The sequence below is a fragment of the Tachypleus tridentatus genome, chromosome 4 (assembly GCF_004210375.1).
Source record: "Tachypleus tridentatus isolate NWPU-2018 chromosome 4, ASM421037v1, whole genome shotgun sequence".
Classification (NCBI taxonomy): domain Eukaryota; kingdom Metazoa; phylum Arthropoda; class Merostomata; order Xiphosura; family Limulidae; genus Tachypleus; species Tachypleus tridentatus.
This window is the reverse complement of record NC_134828.1, coordinates 102768443-102785869: the sequence shown is the minus strand read 5'-3', so window position 1 is coordinate 102785869 and position 17427 is coordinate 102768443. Positions and strand designations below refer to the sequence as shown.

Sequence of the window (17427 nt, the reverse complement as noted above, 5' to 3'; positions counted from 1 at the left end):
TTGGTTCACAGAACAATAAAACGATAGAATTAAGTATTAACAGATCCATAGTGTTGCAAACTTTACTCTGTTTAAGATAAACAGTTGTTTCCTGTTACAGTTTGAAGTCATTCTAGAATGAAACAAATGATAATTTTGATTTATTTTGTATTTCTTTTATGATGTTTACATAGTTTGTCAAATTTGACTGAGTCAACGTAGAGTTAGGGTAGAAAAAAGAAACAGGTAAGATGTAAAGTTTTACTGATAAAAATTTATATTTATTTAGGAGGTTTTAGAGGGTACACAAATGACATTTTAACATTTTTAGATAAAGAAAAGTAGTTCTAATCTTAACATTAAAATTACTTTGGACTTGGAGCAGTCAACATTCTGATTCCGTATATTTATAGACAAATTTTTTAGTACAGGTATTCAATTTGAAAAACCCGATTTTTTGTATTCAAAAGATTTATGATGTTTTCTAATTGGTTTCCAAATTTTGTGAAGATACACAAAACGTTCTAAAAATTATAGCATAGAAATTGATGGTTACTTGTTTTACTTTATGGTTAACCCAACTCTTTAGGAAAATACTTAATAGTATTTATCTTCTGCCTTCAACATAGATGTGTATGTGAATGTTTATTACAGTATTACTCAAATATTTTAGTAGATCTTTAACTGGCTATGAGTAACTTGATAAAATACAAACTGGAGAGCCAGTGTATATACAGTTGATAGTACAACGTATTACTCCCATGTATATGAATATAAATTCTTAAATCACACCATTGTGATAACTGTAGCTTAGTTATTAATTGATGCAATAATTACTGGAATAAATATTTTCAAATATATTTACATGTATTTTTGTGTGTATATTGCTTATTTTTTTGTAATGCAAACCAAAAATAAATAATTAGATATCACTAATAATTCTTACTGATATATCTTCAGTTCATTATAGATGTCCTTTTTATTAGAACAAGTATTCAACATCTGACAAATTTTTGTTTGTGCTGAATTTCTAAAGATGAGGATGTGTATATTGTGTGGAAATAGGGTCATGCACTAATTTCCAAAAGGCATAAATTGACATTCATGATAAATCAAACTACTTCAGAAATGTTGCTGTATAAAAGCTTTTAAATTGCATGTAATAACTGATTAGTTCAGCATAATTAAAAGATTAATATCAAAGTGAGCCAAATAATTAAAAATAGAATAGTAGGTGATCCTTATCTAATGATACCCTACCCTTGATATCAAACAAAATATGTTCTGTTATAAATTGGATTATGTTAAACCAGCTTATAAGCCAGGGAACAAATTTTTAAATAAATTTAAGAAAGGGAAAGATAAGTGAAAAGCTCACTAAAGGTAAGGTATTTATTCTATTTATTGTTCTTGTAATTATCCTTGTATTGGTCAAACAAAAATGATCTCTTTCAATTAACCCTTAAATGGCAGCCATAATCAGCTGATGCTGCTACCTACAACATTCCTGTTGTTTAAGGGTTAAAGGAACATGAAGGCTACTGTCATAAGAAGAATGCTGAAAAATCATCAATAATATATGTTCAAGCAACACAAGAGAATCAGTTGAAGTATTTAAAACTAGAGAAAATGTACTTGTTAATAAAATAGGATTTTAATCCAGCTATATTTTGAAGGAACTATTTTTTCTTTCAAAATAATTTTTGCACTCTTCTACCATTAATGAACCTTGACTCTTCTGAGGCCATTTTGAATCTGAACATACAAAATGTTGAAAATAGTTCTACTTTACACATTCTTACAGATATGATATCAATTATTTTAGGTCATTATTAATAATAGCCATCCTTTTATATTATTTTATTAGAAAATCCATCCTGTTAATGTAAAAACCAAACATGCAAAATCTTTTGTCAAATCCAATGTACACAAGCTTCACAGTTCACCACAGTATGTTTGGTTCATTCTAAAGGCATGTATTGGTGTCAGTTTTGAAGCTTGTGTATATTGCACTTGACAAGGTAATAGCACCATTTCTTCCATTAACTTAAGTGTCTATTAATGTTTTTATTAAATGTGTCAATAATTAAATCAATTTTTAACTGAAAGAAAAATCATAAGACAATTGCTCTTAAAGTGAGAAAGAAAACTAAGTATTTGTGTTGCAGTTTGAGTACCAGATTTTGAAACTTTACTGTAGCTGACTGTCAATAATTTGAAGTTAAAAAACACTTTAGAGCTAACATTATTTTATCACATTCTCACTTTTATATTTTATAAGATTTAAAGCAAAAAAACAAGCTTTGATATTTCTAAATATTTTAAAAATAGTTGATAAATCTGCTTTAACAGTGACTGGTGATGGCAACATTTCATAAATTATGTTTAATCTTGTTTGTACAGCTTTGTAATGTGCATTAAATTTATGACTCGAATATTTTCTGTACAGGATTTAGCACAAACACTCTTTTTAATTGTGTTAGTATTCATTATTTGTAGTCTTTATATTAATTTATGTGATTGCACTTTTTTCTGCCATTAGGTATTTCGTCATATTAATTGATATTTTTTTAACTGGGATTTTTTTCTATGAAGTAGGTGAAAAGTTTTGGCTGTTAACAAGTAACATTCATTAGTTACTCATCCATTTGTAAGAGGCTTAAGATCTTTCTGTTAGGTACCTGATTAGTTGTGTTTTGCATCACACTATGGATTATTTTTTGTGTATGGATAGTTGTTGATACAAAATGTCTTTCTTGACAGTGTTAGTTTGAGAAAAACACGTAGTCCTTGCTTCATAGGTAACCTTTTTTCTCGGCAGTTGCTACTGAGTAATTTATTTAATAAAAAAAGTTGGGTATTAGTCCATTGAAAGTTCTGACTTTGATTTCACAGATGATGAGGATAGTGATAATAAATCCACTTTAAGCTACAAGGAAAGGAGAAGAGAAGCCCACACACAAGCAGAACAAAAGCGTAGAGATGCAATAAAGGTTGGTGATTCATTTTGTGAATGTATACAAATTAAGTTGTACCATGCTAGAGGCTGAAAGTTTGTTATTAATACTTTCTCCCTAGTTCTTTTGATTTCTACTAAAGTAGCACAGGTTTGTTCGATAGATAAGTTGAATTTTTTTTTTTTTTTTCAGTTTTACATTTTGTGGATTTTCTCATTTTCTGTGTGATTTTATTTGATATTTTTTATAAAAGACAAAAAACTGAGAAGGTTTTAAAATTTCTGTTTGCTTACCAAACAAATTTTACGATGATGTTTAGTGTTGAATACACTTAACCCAAAGTCATTATTACAGTCACTACAGCATAAAAAGTGGTCATGTGTTACTCTAAAAAAAATAATGAAATGAAGAATGGGATTACAAGGAAATTTTAGACCCAGTTATTAGGGAAGCTAATACTTCCCTAATTAGTAATGACGTCACTTGAATATCACTCTTCCTGAGTTTATGTATCTTTAGAAATTTTCAGAAATAAATTACTATAATAGTGATATAAGTATTCAATGGAGAAACACAGAGATCATTCCTAGAAATCGTAATATAAAAATTGTTGTAAAACCCAGGTGATAGTAGAGGTAGTGATTTTGCTAGTTACTTGTATTTAATAACTAACTGGGTGAAGGCCTGATTCCTATGTAACTAGAAGAACTTCAGTTAGTTCTATGAAACATGATGCTTGTCAAAATTAAGGTCTTTTTTAACATCCTGTTTTGGTTTGATAAGACATCAGATGGGAGAAAAAAACACTACTAGTTCATGTGAAATCTCATATTTAGGAATAATATCAGCAGATTTAGTAAAATAATACATGTTAGTTTTCTGTTTTAAAAATGTACATAAAATGAACTATGATGGTTTTGCATTGTTTTTTTCTCAACACTTTGATAGTTTGGAAAATATCCCACATTACTTCTTACCCTTATGAAAGATCTTAAATATTTCTCTATTGTTTCATTATAAATTTTCAGGTTTTCTGTAAATGTTAGTTACTAGGAAATGTGAATTTTTAGTCTTGTGGAATGTCTTATATTGTAAACAAATATTGTTAGTTATAGATCATCACACAGCAGTTGAAATGCTTTGTTTAACCCTCTGATGCATCTTAACCTGAAAGAATGTCACCTTAAATCATTATAGTTGTAATAAAACATCAAACACAGTGTCTTGACATCATCATTACATATTCGTGTCTTGTACTTTTTACTGTAACTTATCATAATATTTCTATCATCTACCAAAGGGCCTTCACTTTATCTTAGCAAAAACCATTGAGATTTGTAGGTGTTTTTTGATATTATGTAGTTCATTTTGAAGATTCCTATTTGGTATGGTACTTTTATTTTTTTCACACAGAAAGGGTATGAAGAGCTTCAGAATTTGGTACCAACATGCCAGGTACAAGATAACACAACAAGTTACAAGTTAAGCAAAGCAACAGTACTTCAGAGATGTAAGTACTTCAGAAAAAAAGGGAGAATATCGTGCTTATTACAAAGAAAGTAGACATTTTTATGGTCTAAATTAGCTTTTATTAATAGATATGTAATGATATTTTTATACAATACATATGTACACTTAATTCAAAGATGAAGTCTCATTACTGTTTTCCCTCTGGTCTGTAGCTCACAAATATAGGGATGATAATAGGAAATTAGCAGTGGATACACATATATCTTTGGGATCTTTTTATTTGATGGTTTAATGTATGTGTTAATTATGTTTTATTCAATCATCAAAGCTCTCCTCTCCCAAGTTTTCTACTAATCATTTGAAACATTTCCATGGATTTCCATTAAATATATATTTCCAAATTTAATTGTTTGGCTCTTTTTTTTTTTAAGGTTTTGTTTGAAATATTTGGGACTTGAACTGTTAATCATTGTAAATGTATTGATGTTTCCGTTTGTGAGAGACACAAATCAGTGACACTGTGTTATCTTCAGTAATGGTATATTGTAGCATAATATTTTCTTATCCAACATTTAAATTTTTTTTTAAAGTTTAAGTAAGTTTTATTAATATTTGTATCTTGTAATGTCTCTTCTGAATTATCAGTTTTAAATTCTTTCTTCCATTAGTTGTGTTTTAGGATGTCTTTCTATTAGGACACCAACTATAGATACTGACAGGCCAAAACTTAAAATAAGAACATCCCATTTTTTTATTTTTTGAGGTATCCCTGAAATTGTTTACACCCTTTGTAGAAACTTCTAGTTTTTCATAATTTTGTTACTTATTTACTGACACTTAGACACGATGGTACATGTTTATGACAAATAGAAAAGCCATTTTATTTACTACATGTTTGTGACGTCTTTATATTAATTTATTTTGGTGAAAGGCATCCTTTCTTAAGCAGATTTTATTGAGTGTAGATTGAAGTTGATACTCTGATGAGTAATGAAATTTCTAATGTATTTATATATAAATTAGAAAACCACATAAATTATTGTAGTTTTGGGACATTCTGTTTTGAACCTTTGAATAATTGTTTCTATTTTAAAATGCATATTTGAAAGATATACGAATTATTCTTTGGACAACCAATATAGTGTGCAAAAAAAAGTGTTAGCAAACTAGGTCCTGGTGCACATGTAGGCCTACAAACATTAATAAGTGGAAAAGTCCTTGTTTTTTATATCTATTTTATTTTTTGATATATTTTTTTAACAAAAGTAATTAAACTGTAAAAATCAAAATCTTATTAGTTTAGATGAGAAAACATAAATGAAAAAAAAATGTCTAAAGTAAATAAGAAACATTCTTAGTTAGTATCATATGATGTACAACTCAAAACTTGTTCACCCTAAATTCTCCACAATCCCATTGAGTGATTCATTGTTATTTATGATAGTTAGACATTGTTCAAAGAACAATAAAACAATGAAATTAAATCAGTTGTGGAAAGTTAGAGGTTTATATGCTTTAAAATAAATAATTCTGTTTCCATTTGCAAGTCATTCTTGTAAGAGGAAATAAAAAGATAATTTTGATTCTATTTCATATTTTTCCACTTTCAATACAAATGATTTTACTAGTTAGTGTAAGGGTAGAGGAAATAGACAAATAAAATAAAGTTTTACTGAAAAATCTTTTGATATTCATTTAAGAGGTTTTTAGAAGTTCTTAAAGTAAAATACAAAAATTGTCAGATGAAAAAAAATGTTTAATTCTTAACCTGAAAACTGCCTTGTATCCAAACTGATCTAAGTTAGATTGATTCAGTAAATTTGTAGACAAGTCTTTAGTAAAAGTACTGTATTGAAAATTCTTATTTTATGATTACAGCATATTTGTAATGTTTACCAAAGGCTTGCCATTTTTTGTAAAGCTACATGTACACAGTAAATTTAAAATTTTAATTCACATAAATTTTTCAATATAAGCTGATTATAAAGCTTCAGTATTTAATAGTATACCTAATGTTTTGTTTTAGTAATTTCTGTTTGATTTTTAGTGAAGTGGATGTAAGTTGGATACTTTCATAATTTGTTGAGAAAGTTTCGAACAGGTTTTGCTAAACAAAGAAACACTCGTAGGTTAAATGCAATTCTTGTCTTATAATTTTTGTAGCTATTGACTACACACAGTTTTTGCTTCAACAAAAAAAGAAACAGGAAGATGAACTGAATGGTTTGAGAAAAGAAGTTGTTGCTCTACAGATTATGAAGGGGTAAGAAATCCTGTGTATTTTGATGAATATATTCTGTAAAGTAATATGAAAACTTAGCAGCACTGTATAGTAAGAAAATGACTGTAATTTTAAAGACAGCATTTTTAGCACTAAGATTCAAGATTCAAGGAAGAATTTTGATGAAAAGTTCTTGGACAGCTGTATATTTAGGAACTGGTAATCTTCATAATTTGTTCTTGAACAGTATAAATTGTATCTAGTAATATTCATGATAAATGAAACTGAAAATATTTTATAGTCAGGATTAGTAGGATTTGCAAGGAACAACAACAGATGATATAGGGATCATTAAGTCTGAATATATGAATCTGGGATTAGTCAGTAAGATTGTCGATAAAAGATGTACATAACTAGAAGTACAATCAATGAAATTCTAGACGAACAACAACTGATCTAGTAGATTTTTGACAAACTAACCACATACTTTGTTCACCAATAGTATAGTTACTGCATGTGATAAACAGAAGGTGAAGAGTAAGTAGTTGGAATCAGTATTGTTGTTGGATATTTTATTTAAACTACAGTTGAACAATCAGTTTACTTAACTTCTAAAGGACTAAATTTTGGATAATACAAAATTTGAATAATTAACTTTTTAGAGAAACAATTGTAAATTTAGATTCCAGACAAATGTATTGTAGATGGTTAGGAAGTGAAATTAGTAACAAAAATCTATTGAACAGACTTTGGACAGTCAGGAAGCAGAATTAATGGTATTAAAAAATAAATTTCAAAATAATGAAATTATTTTTTTAATGGAATAATTATAAATTTTCTATCATTAACATCTGGATAGAAATTATGATTGTTAAGACTTGATAAATACATCATAGACAGTCAGAAGTAAAGGTCACCAACACACGTGGTTAAGAGTGTTTGAAGAACTGAACACTGAGATAAATAGAATTATAGTTAAAAAACAAATTAAAATTTCCAAAAAGTACTTTGACAGTCAGATATTAGGATATATAAAAAATGTTAATAGCTTTTTTGTAAGGTGACAAATGGGTGCAATTGGTCTCCAGAAAAATGACAACAGAGCAAATTAACTGCTTGGTAAAATTAAGACATGGGTCTCTAGATAGATGGCAGCAGAGTGAACAAATACTTGGTAATGCTAACACCAAAATGTATATGCTTGGCCATGTATCTCAAGACAGCTGGTATGGGTATTAAAACGTATTAAAATAAACTAGAGAGCAATGTTTCAACCTTCTTAGGTCATCTTCAGGTTAACAAAGAGAGTTTGCAACTGACTGTTGCTGGGCACATCTTAGGAATGAGAGTGTAAACGGCTACAGGATTGTAGGGGGCGTTGCAGTATATGTTAGGTTATTAATTAGTATGAGTATAAAAGTATTCCTTTGTTTTGGTTTAAGTTGTATAAGTGGGGCTTCTTTGATTTTGCATTTGCTTAGAACTCATGGTAGTTGTATTTTATAAATAGTGTCAGTGTAGTTTACACATAGTATGGACTTTAGTTTTGTACCTGGTTTTAGAATAAATTTGAAATGTTTACTGGAATGTTGTGTTACAAGTTTTTATACAAATATTTTTTTTGCTGTTATCAGGAATCTATGGTATACAGCAGTTTAAAGTTTTGTAGTTTATTGTATCTTGGGATTTATTGTTGTTTTTTAACTGTTTTTGGATGAAACGTGTTGATGTTGATGAAGCATTGTTTTATTTTGTACAATCTATTACAGAATTGAGTGATTTTGTGGCTGTGTTTATGTGGTTTCTAAATATGTTAAGTTTTTGCTTTGTTTCAAGTGCTGAGAGTCCCACAGAATGTATAGTCCAGTATGGGTGATTTTTCTTAGGATTTCTGTTTTGAATTGTGTATCGTCATCATGTATATGCTAGGCCTTTAAGGGGTAAGGCTAAAGGAGAAATTTAACCAGCTTATCGGAGAATACCTGGTATGAAACCATACACAACTCTTTTGACTTGGTATTAATTCCATCTGCATGGTAACCATGGAAAACTGCTGAAAAACACAGTATAATGTGGAATGGCAAGGAAAAGCAAAAGACGGGGAATCAATAGAATAGTAACATCTTTGAGAAAGATGATCTCCACATGAGGGATCAGTGCCTTTCCAGGTAATCTCTGAAATATTCATCTGGTACTGAAGTCAATAACTATTCAACCCTAATTGAAGTTCAAATTGGTTTCTTGATTCAGTTTATTTTACTGTCTTTTATTACAAAAAACAAACAACAACAACAAGCCAGCTACTTCATGAATATCAGAATACACTTCTGTAGAATGAAGAGGTAGCATGGATAATGGAATTAATATGAAGGTTTGCTGCTTGTGTGTTAGTATACTGTGTTATTTTACAACTTAGTTTTCCAACAAATACTGAAATACAGGAAAAATAGTTCTAAGATACAGAAACTTTCAAACTACTTATTAAGTATAGCTACACTTCTTATATTTTATAAGAATGAAATTTTTAAAACAATTACTTGCAATTGGTTAGATCTTGTGCAAAGAAATATGTTACAAAATTACTTTGTCAACAACAATCTATAATAATGTTTATTTCTGTTTACATCTGCCTTGATGTATTCACTAGTGTACAGTTAAATTTTTATAAGATGCATCATCTTATAGTGACTGATAATTTATTTACAGTCCATGTATCAAACCTTTAACAACTGCATTCTAGTACTGCAGATGTAAAGACGTGCATATAATCTGCATTTTGTACTATGCTTGTTGACCCTTGTAGTTATTGTTTTAAAAGTCACACAAGGAATTCTAGTTTTCAAATCAAACATGTTTTATGTATTATGCTAAGTGTTAACTAGTTAAATTAGGCAGATGAAAAGTTAAGATTTATTAACTTGTTGCTCACAGGAATTATGAACAAATTGTAAAGGCTCATCGACGTCAGCCAGTGCAGAGTCCAAACCAAGTGAGTGATGAGGTCAAATTTCAGGTGGTGAGTTAATTTGTTCTTAATTTTTTATACATCATTATCTCAGACAATCCTGGATAGTTTTCTTTTGTTTATAAAATAAAATATATATTCTAAGATCGTTATCTGTGAGGCTGAAAATGAAACGGTACTTAATGGTGTAACGCTGAGAGAGGAATATATTTTTATGGAATATTCAGGCTTTTCTGCTGTGCACTTCATTAATTAGCTCTCTGCACTTCTCGTATTTAAGTGTACTTTCAAGAATGCACATAAAATATTTCTCTTTCTGTAGTGTATTCTTAACTTTAAGTGGATGTTTTGACATTTTCTGTGGGAAATATTGTACTAATAATACTGGTCTTATATCTACTAAATGAGTAGCCACACATTTGAAAATTGTTATTCACAAACCCATTAATTATTTCCAAACAGTTCTGAGTATGATTCTGGGTACATGCATGTGCAAAATGTTTTTCTATGGTTCTTAGTGTTTATTATGTCACTAATTATTTCTAATCAATTACGAGGGACTGTAGGTAACTTCACCTATTAATATACTAACTTGTAAGATGTTATTGCAATTCTTAATGTTTATAACTTCTGATTTTGTATTGATTATTTCTTACATGCTGTTTAAATATGATTTTTATTGTATGTATTTCCTAATAATTAATATAACTATTTCATAGTTGTTATGTATGTCTTTGTGTACACTGATTATGTGTTTCATTCTTATTAATTGTATGTACTAACTGTTGTACTGGTTATTTATGAGTTATAATGATCATCAGGATTAGTATTTTCTGTTATATAAATTGATTAATTGATGTTTGATTACATTTCTTCATATAAATTGGTTACTTGACATTTGATTACATTTCATCATATAAATTGGTTATTTGATGTTTGATTACATTTCTTCATATAAATTGGTTACTTGACATTTGATTACATTTCTTCATATAAATTGGTTACTTGACATTTGATTACATTTCTTCATATAAATCGGTTGCTTGATGTTTGATTATATTTCTTCATATAAATTGGTTATTTGATGTTTGATTACATTTCTTCATATAAATTGGTTACTTGATGTTTGATTACATTTCTTCATATAAATTGGTTACTTGATGTTTGATTACATTTCTTCATATAAATTGGTTACTTGATGTTTGATTACATTTCTTCATATAAATTGGTTACTTGACATTTGATTACATTTCTTCATATAAATTGGTTACTTGATGTTTGATTACATTTCTTCATATAAATTGGTTACTTGACATTTGATTACATTTCTTCATATAAATTGGTTACTTGATGTTTGATTACATTTCTTCATATAAATTGGTTACTTGACATTTGATTACATTTCTTCATATAAATTGGTTACTTGATGTTTGATTACATTTCTTCATATAAATTGGTTACTTGACATTTGATTACATTTCTTCATATAAATTGGTTACTTGATGTTTGATTACATTTCTTCATATAAATTGGTTACTTGAAGTTTCATTACATTTCTTTATATAAATTGGTTACTCTATGTGTTGTTATGATTCATGGTGTTTTTATCAGACTATATCTCACAGTATTGATTATTGTTGTTTAACACTTATAACTTGATAAATTAATATGTAGAATTATAAATGGATTTTTCTCTTCATTAAAGTACATTTATTGCAAGAATGTGACCCTCTTTACTGGAGCCTTCCTTGGGTAACATTTCATCCATGAGGTTTTCCACTTAAATTATTACTTGTACTTACCAAAAACATTCAACTTTGAAATGGAGTATTTTTCATTGTTTTCATGTTCTTTTGTTTTATATATTGTTACTCTAACTGTTTGTTGCTAGACTTACAGTGATGTTATTGTCTATTCACTTATTATTAGGTTACTATTTCTTCTGGTAATTTTGAGCAGCTGTTTGTAACATTTCTGTTTACATTTTGTGAGTTTGTTTATTTATTTCCAGGTTTGTTTGTTTTTTTAGATTTTTCAACTGTTATATAAGTTGTATATAACCAGTTTAATAATATGAAGATACATATTGAAGCAGAATTTGTAATTTAGGGTTGAGTATATTTACTCAGTATTAATCTCAATGGAGTTATTTGCTGTAAAGAAAATTTCTTAACTATATGCTTTGTTTTTTTCTCTAGGTATTTATAGAGTGATGTAACTGTAACACAGGCTAATTGTAGGTCAATTAATGAATCATGTTTTTGTTTACACACAGTTTCAGGCAATCTGTGATTCACTGTTCCAGTCATTCAACTCCTCCATTTCAGTTGCTAACTTCCAAGAACTCTCTGGCTGTGTTTTCAGCTGGTTGGAGGAATATTGTAAACCTCAAGCATTGAGAGAAATGGTGCTGTCAATCCTCTGTCAGCTGAACCCTCAACTTAGTTAGCTGAAGTGGTAATAAAAATGGATTGATGTACTGTTTCAGTGAACATTTTTGAATGACATTGTGGTATATATATATCTTGTGTGATATCCCTTTTATCATTTTTGATGATGTTTCTCATATTGTGTAGCCATTAGATTTTCACAGAAGTTAATGTAGTTGGTTTTATCATTAGAATTATTGTATGTAATTAAAGTTGTTGTTGTTTTTTTTAATCATTGTTCTATAAAATAACAAAAATGAAGTTTAAGTATACAGTATAATGACCTTGACAACGTGTTTGGTTTTGTTCTTGTTAGCTATAGTGTCAAGATTAGGAATGTGAGAGAAATAATGATTGTGCATTCTGTTAAAAGTTGGAATTTGTTTCCATTATAATTATGCAGTCCACAAATTTATGTGCATTAGTTGGTTGTGCAAGAGATCTGCTTTTGTGAACAAAAGAACAACAAAAGATGCAGCTACTGTAGCTTATTGCTTTAAATCTACATTTCTTTAAGAAGATAATGCAGTGATGATGTAAATAGTGGTGTTAGTATGTATACGTCAAAATCAAATTCACTAGTACAAAGAAAATAAAATTAAAAATAAGGTCAGATGTGTATTTGAAGAGAATAATATAAAGAGGTTTTGTCGTTGAGTTTATGACCAAAAGTACAATTAACAGTGAAGCTACCCAACAGGTGAATGATTTGTTCTGATCTTTACAAGTGAGTGCATAACAAAAGTGTTTTTAATTATCTATACTTGTTACTTGGTTGATTCTTGTTTGCATTTATAAGCTAAGCTAGTAGCTTGCTGTGATTGGAAGTTTATTATATTTTTATTAATTAGCACATCTGAAGTGCTTGAAAAGTAAATAATGATATTAGTACACATTAACAAACATTAACAGATTGTGTTAAGAATGGAACCGTTAGATTGTATTAAGAATGTTGAGTGAAATTACCAGATTGTGTTAATTATATTATTTGAAATTGGCAGATTGTGTAAAAAGTGTTGTGTGAAACCATCAAACTGTATTTAAGAGTGTCATGCAAAACCATCAGATTGGGCTAAGGGTACTGTGTAAATTCATCAGATTAGGTTAAGGGTGTTGTATGAATCCATCAGGTTGTGTTTAAAATTCTTTGTAAGTCCATCAGAATGTGTATTTAGAATGTAAAATCACCAAAGTGCTATAAGAATTTTATGTAAAATTGATAGACTGTATTAAGAATGTTGTGTGAAACTAGATGTATAAAATTATAAGGATATGATTAGGTACTAATATAGTAATAAGGCTTAGCATGTAATTATAAAAACAAAATATGTTTGTAGAGTAGAATATCTAAATGTTTAAAAGATTTGTTTTTGTTTGCACTGCTTGTTTTTTTTTTGAAGCTCAACAGATAAATGTAGTAAATATTAAAACATTAAAACCAGTAAAAAGTCAAACAAATTTATATTTTCACTAAATATATATGTGGACCCACCTACATATATGATTTTTTTTGTATTGGTTAGTCTCAAGAGTGTGTTGTTCAGTACTTTGTTTTGATTGAAAGGAACATATGGGTGTCAGTGAGTTTAAACAGGGTACATACATAAGGAAGACAAAAAGGATTGTGTAATAAGACTGTAATTGTAAGATGATTTTAGTAAAAAGGATAAATAGTGGTAGGATAAATAATCCATCCTTATTTACTTTGAAACTAGTCTTGGGTGTGAAAAAGTTTAGTGTTTTTAAGATGTTTTAACTTTTTCAATTTTACTTTGACTGTAGCTTTGCTTGTGTAATGTTTTTGCAATACTGTTACGTGGGAGAGTTAGTCTAAAAGAATAGGTTAAAAGGAACTTGAGGTATGACTTTGTAAGTTTTGGAGAACTTCATACACTTATTCTGGATACTTGTATATAGAATGCATGGGAATTCCTGTTTTCACTGGATATGGTAAGTAAAATATTCTATACTGGTATTATTACAGTTATGCCAACGGACAATTCATATGTAATTATATTACAAACTTTCAAATTCATCATGTAACTCAAAGCAAACAGGTTATGATGAATGCTGTTCTACAATATAACATTTAGAGTGTGCTCTTTGCCTTAAGCAGTACCTCATCATTAAACTATGCAGTATAAAATTAGTTTGAATTTTTTTCCACAAATTGAGGCAAGAATGTATCTTCAGAAAGGCTTGGTTGTCTTGTTTTGACCTGCACTTTAACCTAGTTTTGTCTAGTGTTATAATATCTGGTGCTGTGTTTGTGAGTGAGGACTAAGTGCATTCAGTTATGCTAAAGTAAATTCTAATGTAATTTTTTTTAGTACTTTTATCTTCTTTAACATTAACTTCCAGACTTGCTTCACTTGGTAAACCTCTAAGATGTAGGTGACCAATAGCAGTCACCATATGATGTGTAAGCAGAATTGGTGTCACCACAATGTATACACCTCTTCTTTTGCCATATAATTTATTTTCAAAAATATGAATTTGCTATTAAGCTAGAAAACTACGATACTAACAGAGAACTTGATACAAATATCATTTGTTTTTACCCAACAACTCAGTTTAAGTAGCATTACCCCTCATTTGGTCAGTGAGAAAGAGAAGTTTCTTGAAGTGTCAGTACAAAAAAGTATCATGATTACCAGTAAATTACCATAAAAATGATCTGATTAGCATTTGGTGAGTTAAACAGCAGAGTGGACTTTGAACAAATTACTTATATAGATGCAGCATAATTTAAAACTAATCATAATTTAAAATTAAATCAGTTAGTTATTACACAGTAATTCATATATCATACAAAATGTTTCAATTAATTTTGCTAAGTTTGAGTTAAATTTTTGGTATTAAAAATATAACACAGTTATTTTGAACTTAATTTAAATTCCAGCATCTCTTCAGAACCGTTTGATCGATGAATAAGATTGAAAAAGAGTGTTTAGGAAACACAACTTGTTCATGTGTAATGCTGTAGCATTATTAATTATCAAGTCAGATTAAGAATAAGAAATACAAAATCCAATAACTTTTGGCAGAGGTAAAGATAAACTCTATTATTAGTTACAACCAAGTATTTTGGTAACACAATATCAACTAGTCAGCTCTGACTACCAATAAAGATTACCTTTTGTTATACCACAAAAGCATGTTGTTGTTTTTTTTTCTTAATGCAAGAATATAATGTGCCTGAAACAAATTATAGTAGGTTAGAATTTTTATTAGCGTATCACACATTTTACTTTGGAATTGTTGCTGTCGTTGATAGTGTGGAAAAAGAGAGCATGGTTTCTATTGTACCTTAACATGTACATTTTTCTTTATATCTGTGTGACTGCTGTGTGGAAATATAAAGTGTATATATGCTCATTACACTGGGTTTGGAATAGTGTGAAACGTAGCTTTGTGAGGGTTATTATTAGATCTTTGTTAAGGTTTCTGCATAACATTGAATTGATACAAAATTTATGTACTTTAATGTGTGACTATTTAGCTGCTATATTTAAAAACAGATTTAAATTCAAATTATTCGAGAATGTGGCAGACAAAACGTTTAATTGAGTGTAATAGAGAAATAAAACTTAAAGTATTCAGAGATATTTTGAAGTCTTAGTTTCAGGAGTGTACCATGTAGACACGTGGTATAGTGCATGCTGGTAGTAGGCTAATGTGTTTTTTGGTAAATGAAAAGTGTACAATTAATTAATGCATTTGTGTACTCTATCAGTTTTCTTTTATTTCAGTGAGTTTTTTCTTAGACAGGTGGAAAATATTTTTATCTTAATCTTTTGTGACTAACATTGACCAGAAATGATAAAAATATGGACAACGTCTCTGGTTTGTACTTTGATGATAACTTTAGTCTAGTTGTGAAAATATTTCTTCTGGATTTCATGGGAAGTTTTAGTTAGATGGTTAATAGGTTCTCAGACTTCTTAATTTGCAGATTTAAGCAAATAGCTACATTCAATTCCCAGTGTAAATTACATGTTGTGCCTAAAATTATTATATCTTGCAAGGTTTGAAAATATCATTGTTTTTTAATGTATGTGTATCACTTTCAAACTTAACATAGTTCAAGTTGTAAATAACAAATCTGTAGACTTTAGAAATGTTTAGAAACGAAAGAGGAGAAAACTCTCCTGTGATTCTAAGGTGCTTATATTTCCAATTAAACTAACAGTGTGTTGCTACATTGTTTACCCAATTGAATTGTATTGTTGTGAACCAATTCCATTGGTTTACTTACATATCGTAGATGGAGGTTAATGGTTATAGAATTAGAAACCATGTATTCATTTAGGGATTTCTATAAGTTTATCTAGGAAAAGTCTATACAGTGCTCATTGATAGTTTGAAAATTGGGAGGAATGTATAAAACTTACATTTTGCACAACATTTACTACAAAGATTTATGTTTGGAAAAAGGGTTAGTGGCAAATGTTAGAAGTATCTTTAATATATTTATAGTTAAGTTAGAGTCTAAAATAAGTTTTAACATACATGTAAAGTATTTGAATGAATATTTTGTAACCATACATGTGATTTACATGTTGCTTTATTTGTAAAAGAAACATTGTTTTTTAAATCAAATAGTTTTTTTTGTAATTCAGTTCACATATATTTACTATGTTGAAAATTATGAATACTTCTTGTAGGAGCTTAAAGTTACAATAAATAAGAATTAATGTCAGTGACATTGATAATTTTTTTAGCTGTGTGTTGTGGTGAGTGTTATTGGTACTTCAGAATATGTGTTATATAAAAAAAATTAACTTTGATTCTGGTTTTTGAAATTAGAAATAAGCCTGAATTTTGCTGGAATATTTTCTGTCAATAAAGAACCTTTTTTAAGAATGTGCTTGTACAGTGAAGTATTGTAAAAAACAGAAATGTAGTTTCAATATTGTGAAGAATGAAGTTTTTTTTAACTGTTTGTAATGAGAAGGTTTGAATTTCATTAAATTTCTTAAAGAAACTTATTAACTGTAAATAATGGAATTTTTATGTGTTTTTTTAGCCCAAAGATAAGACAGTGCTTTGGTAAAAATAATAATTAATTAAATATCTGTATTGAAAAATAAAGAAAAAATAGTCTTTATTAATACTTTTGTCTATGTTTAATTAATTTGAACCTCTTGACTTACTCCTTTAATAGCTGATGTTATTTCATATTCATCTGTTACTGAGAATAAATGTACTGATGATAAAGTTTATGAGAAAATTTATTGTTAACCTTACAGTACCTTACCCAGGTTTCTGTCAACTGTATGTACATTTATCAAATTATCCCAACAGTGTAGTGCAACAAACTTGTTTCCCGGTCTTTGAATTTACAGTGATAAAATCAAGGGTTTGATTCCCCTCAGTGGGCAAAGTATACAGCCCAAAGTGGCT

The 17427-nt window shown here is 28.7% G+C and overlaps 1 protein-coding gene across 2 annotated transcripts in view; it reads left to right on the top strand.

The window, feature by feature from the left end:
* The window catches only part of bigmax (helix-loop-helix-leucine zipper transcription factor bigmax), a 48016-nt gene extending 30881 nt beyond the window's left edge, over window positions 1-17135 (top strand). The window contains exons 4-8 of one of the 2 annotated variants that reach the window (XM_076500240.1): window positions 2875-2972; window positions 4350-4446; window positions 6570-6669; window positions 9559-9616; window positions 11868-17135. In XM_076500240.1, the coding sequence (XP_076356355.1) occupies window positions 2875-2972; window positions 4350-4446; window positions 6570-6669; window positions 9559-9616; window positions 11868-12041 (527 nt within the window). In that variant the 3' untranslated portion in view covers window positions 12042-17135. Of the gene's footprint in view, window positions 1-2874; window positions 2973-4349; window positions 4447-6569; window positions 6670-9558; window positions 9644-11867 lie in introns of both variants that reach the window. The other variant, XM_076500239.1, reaches the window with a different exon arrangement.
* The last annotated feature ends 292 nt before the right edge of the window (window positions 17136-17427 follow it).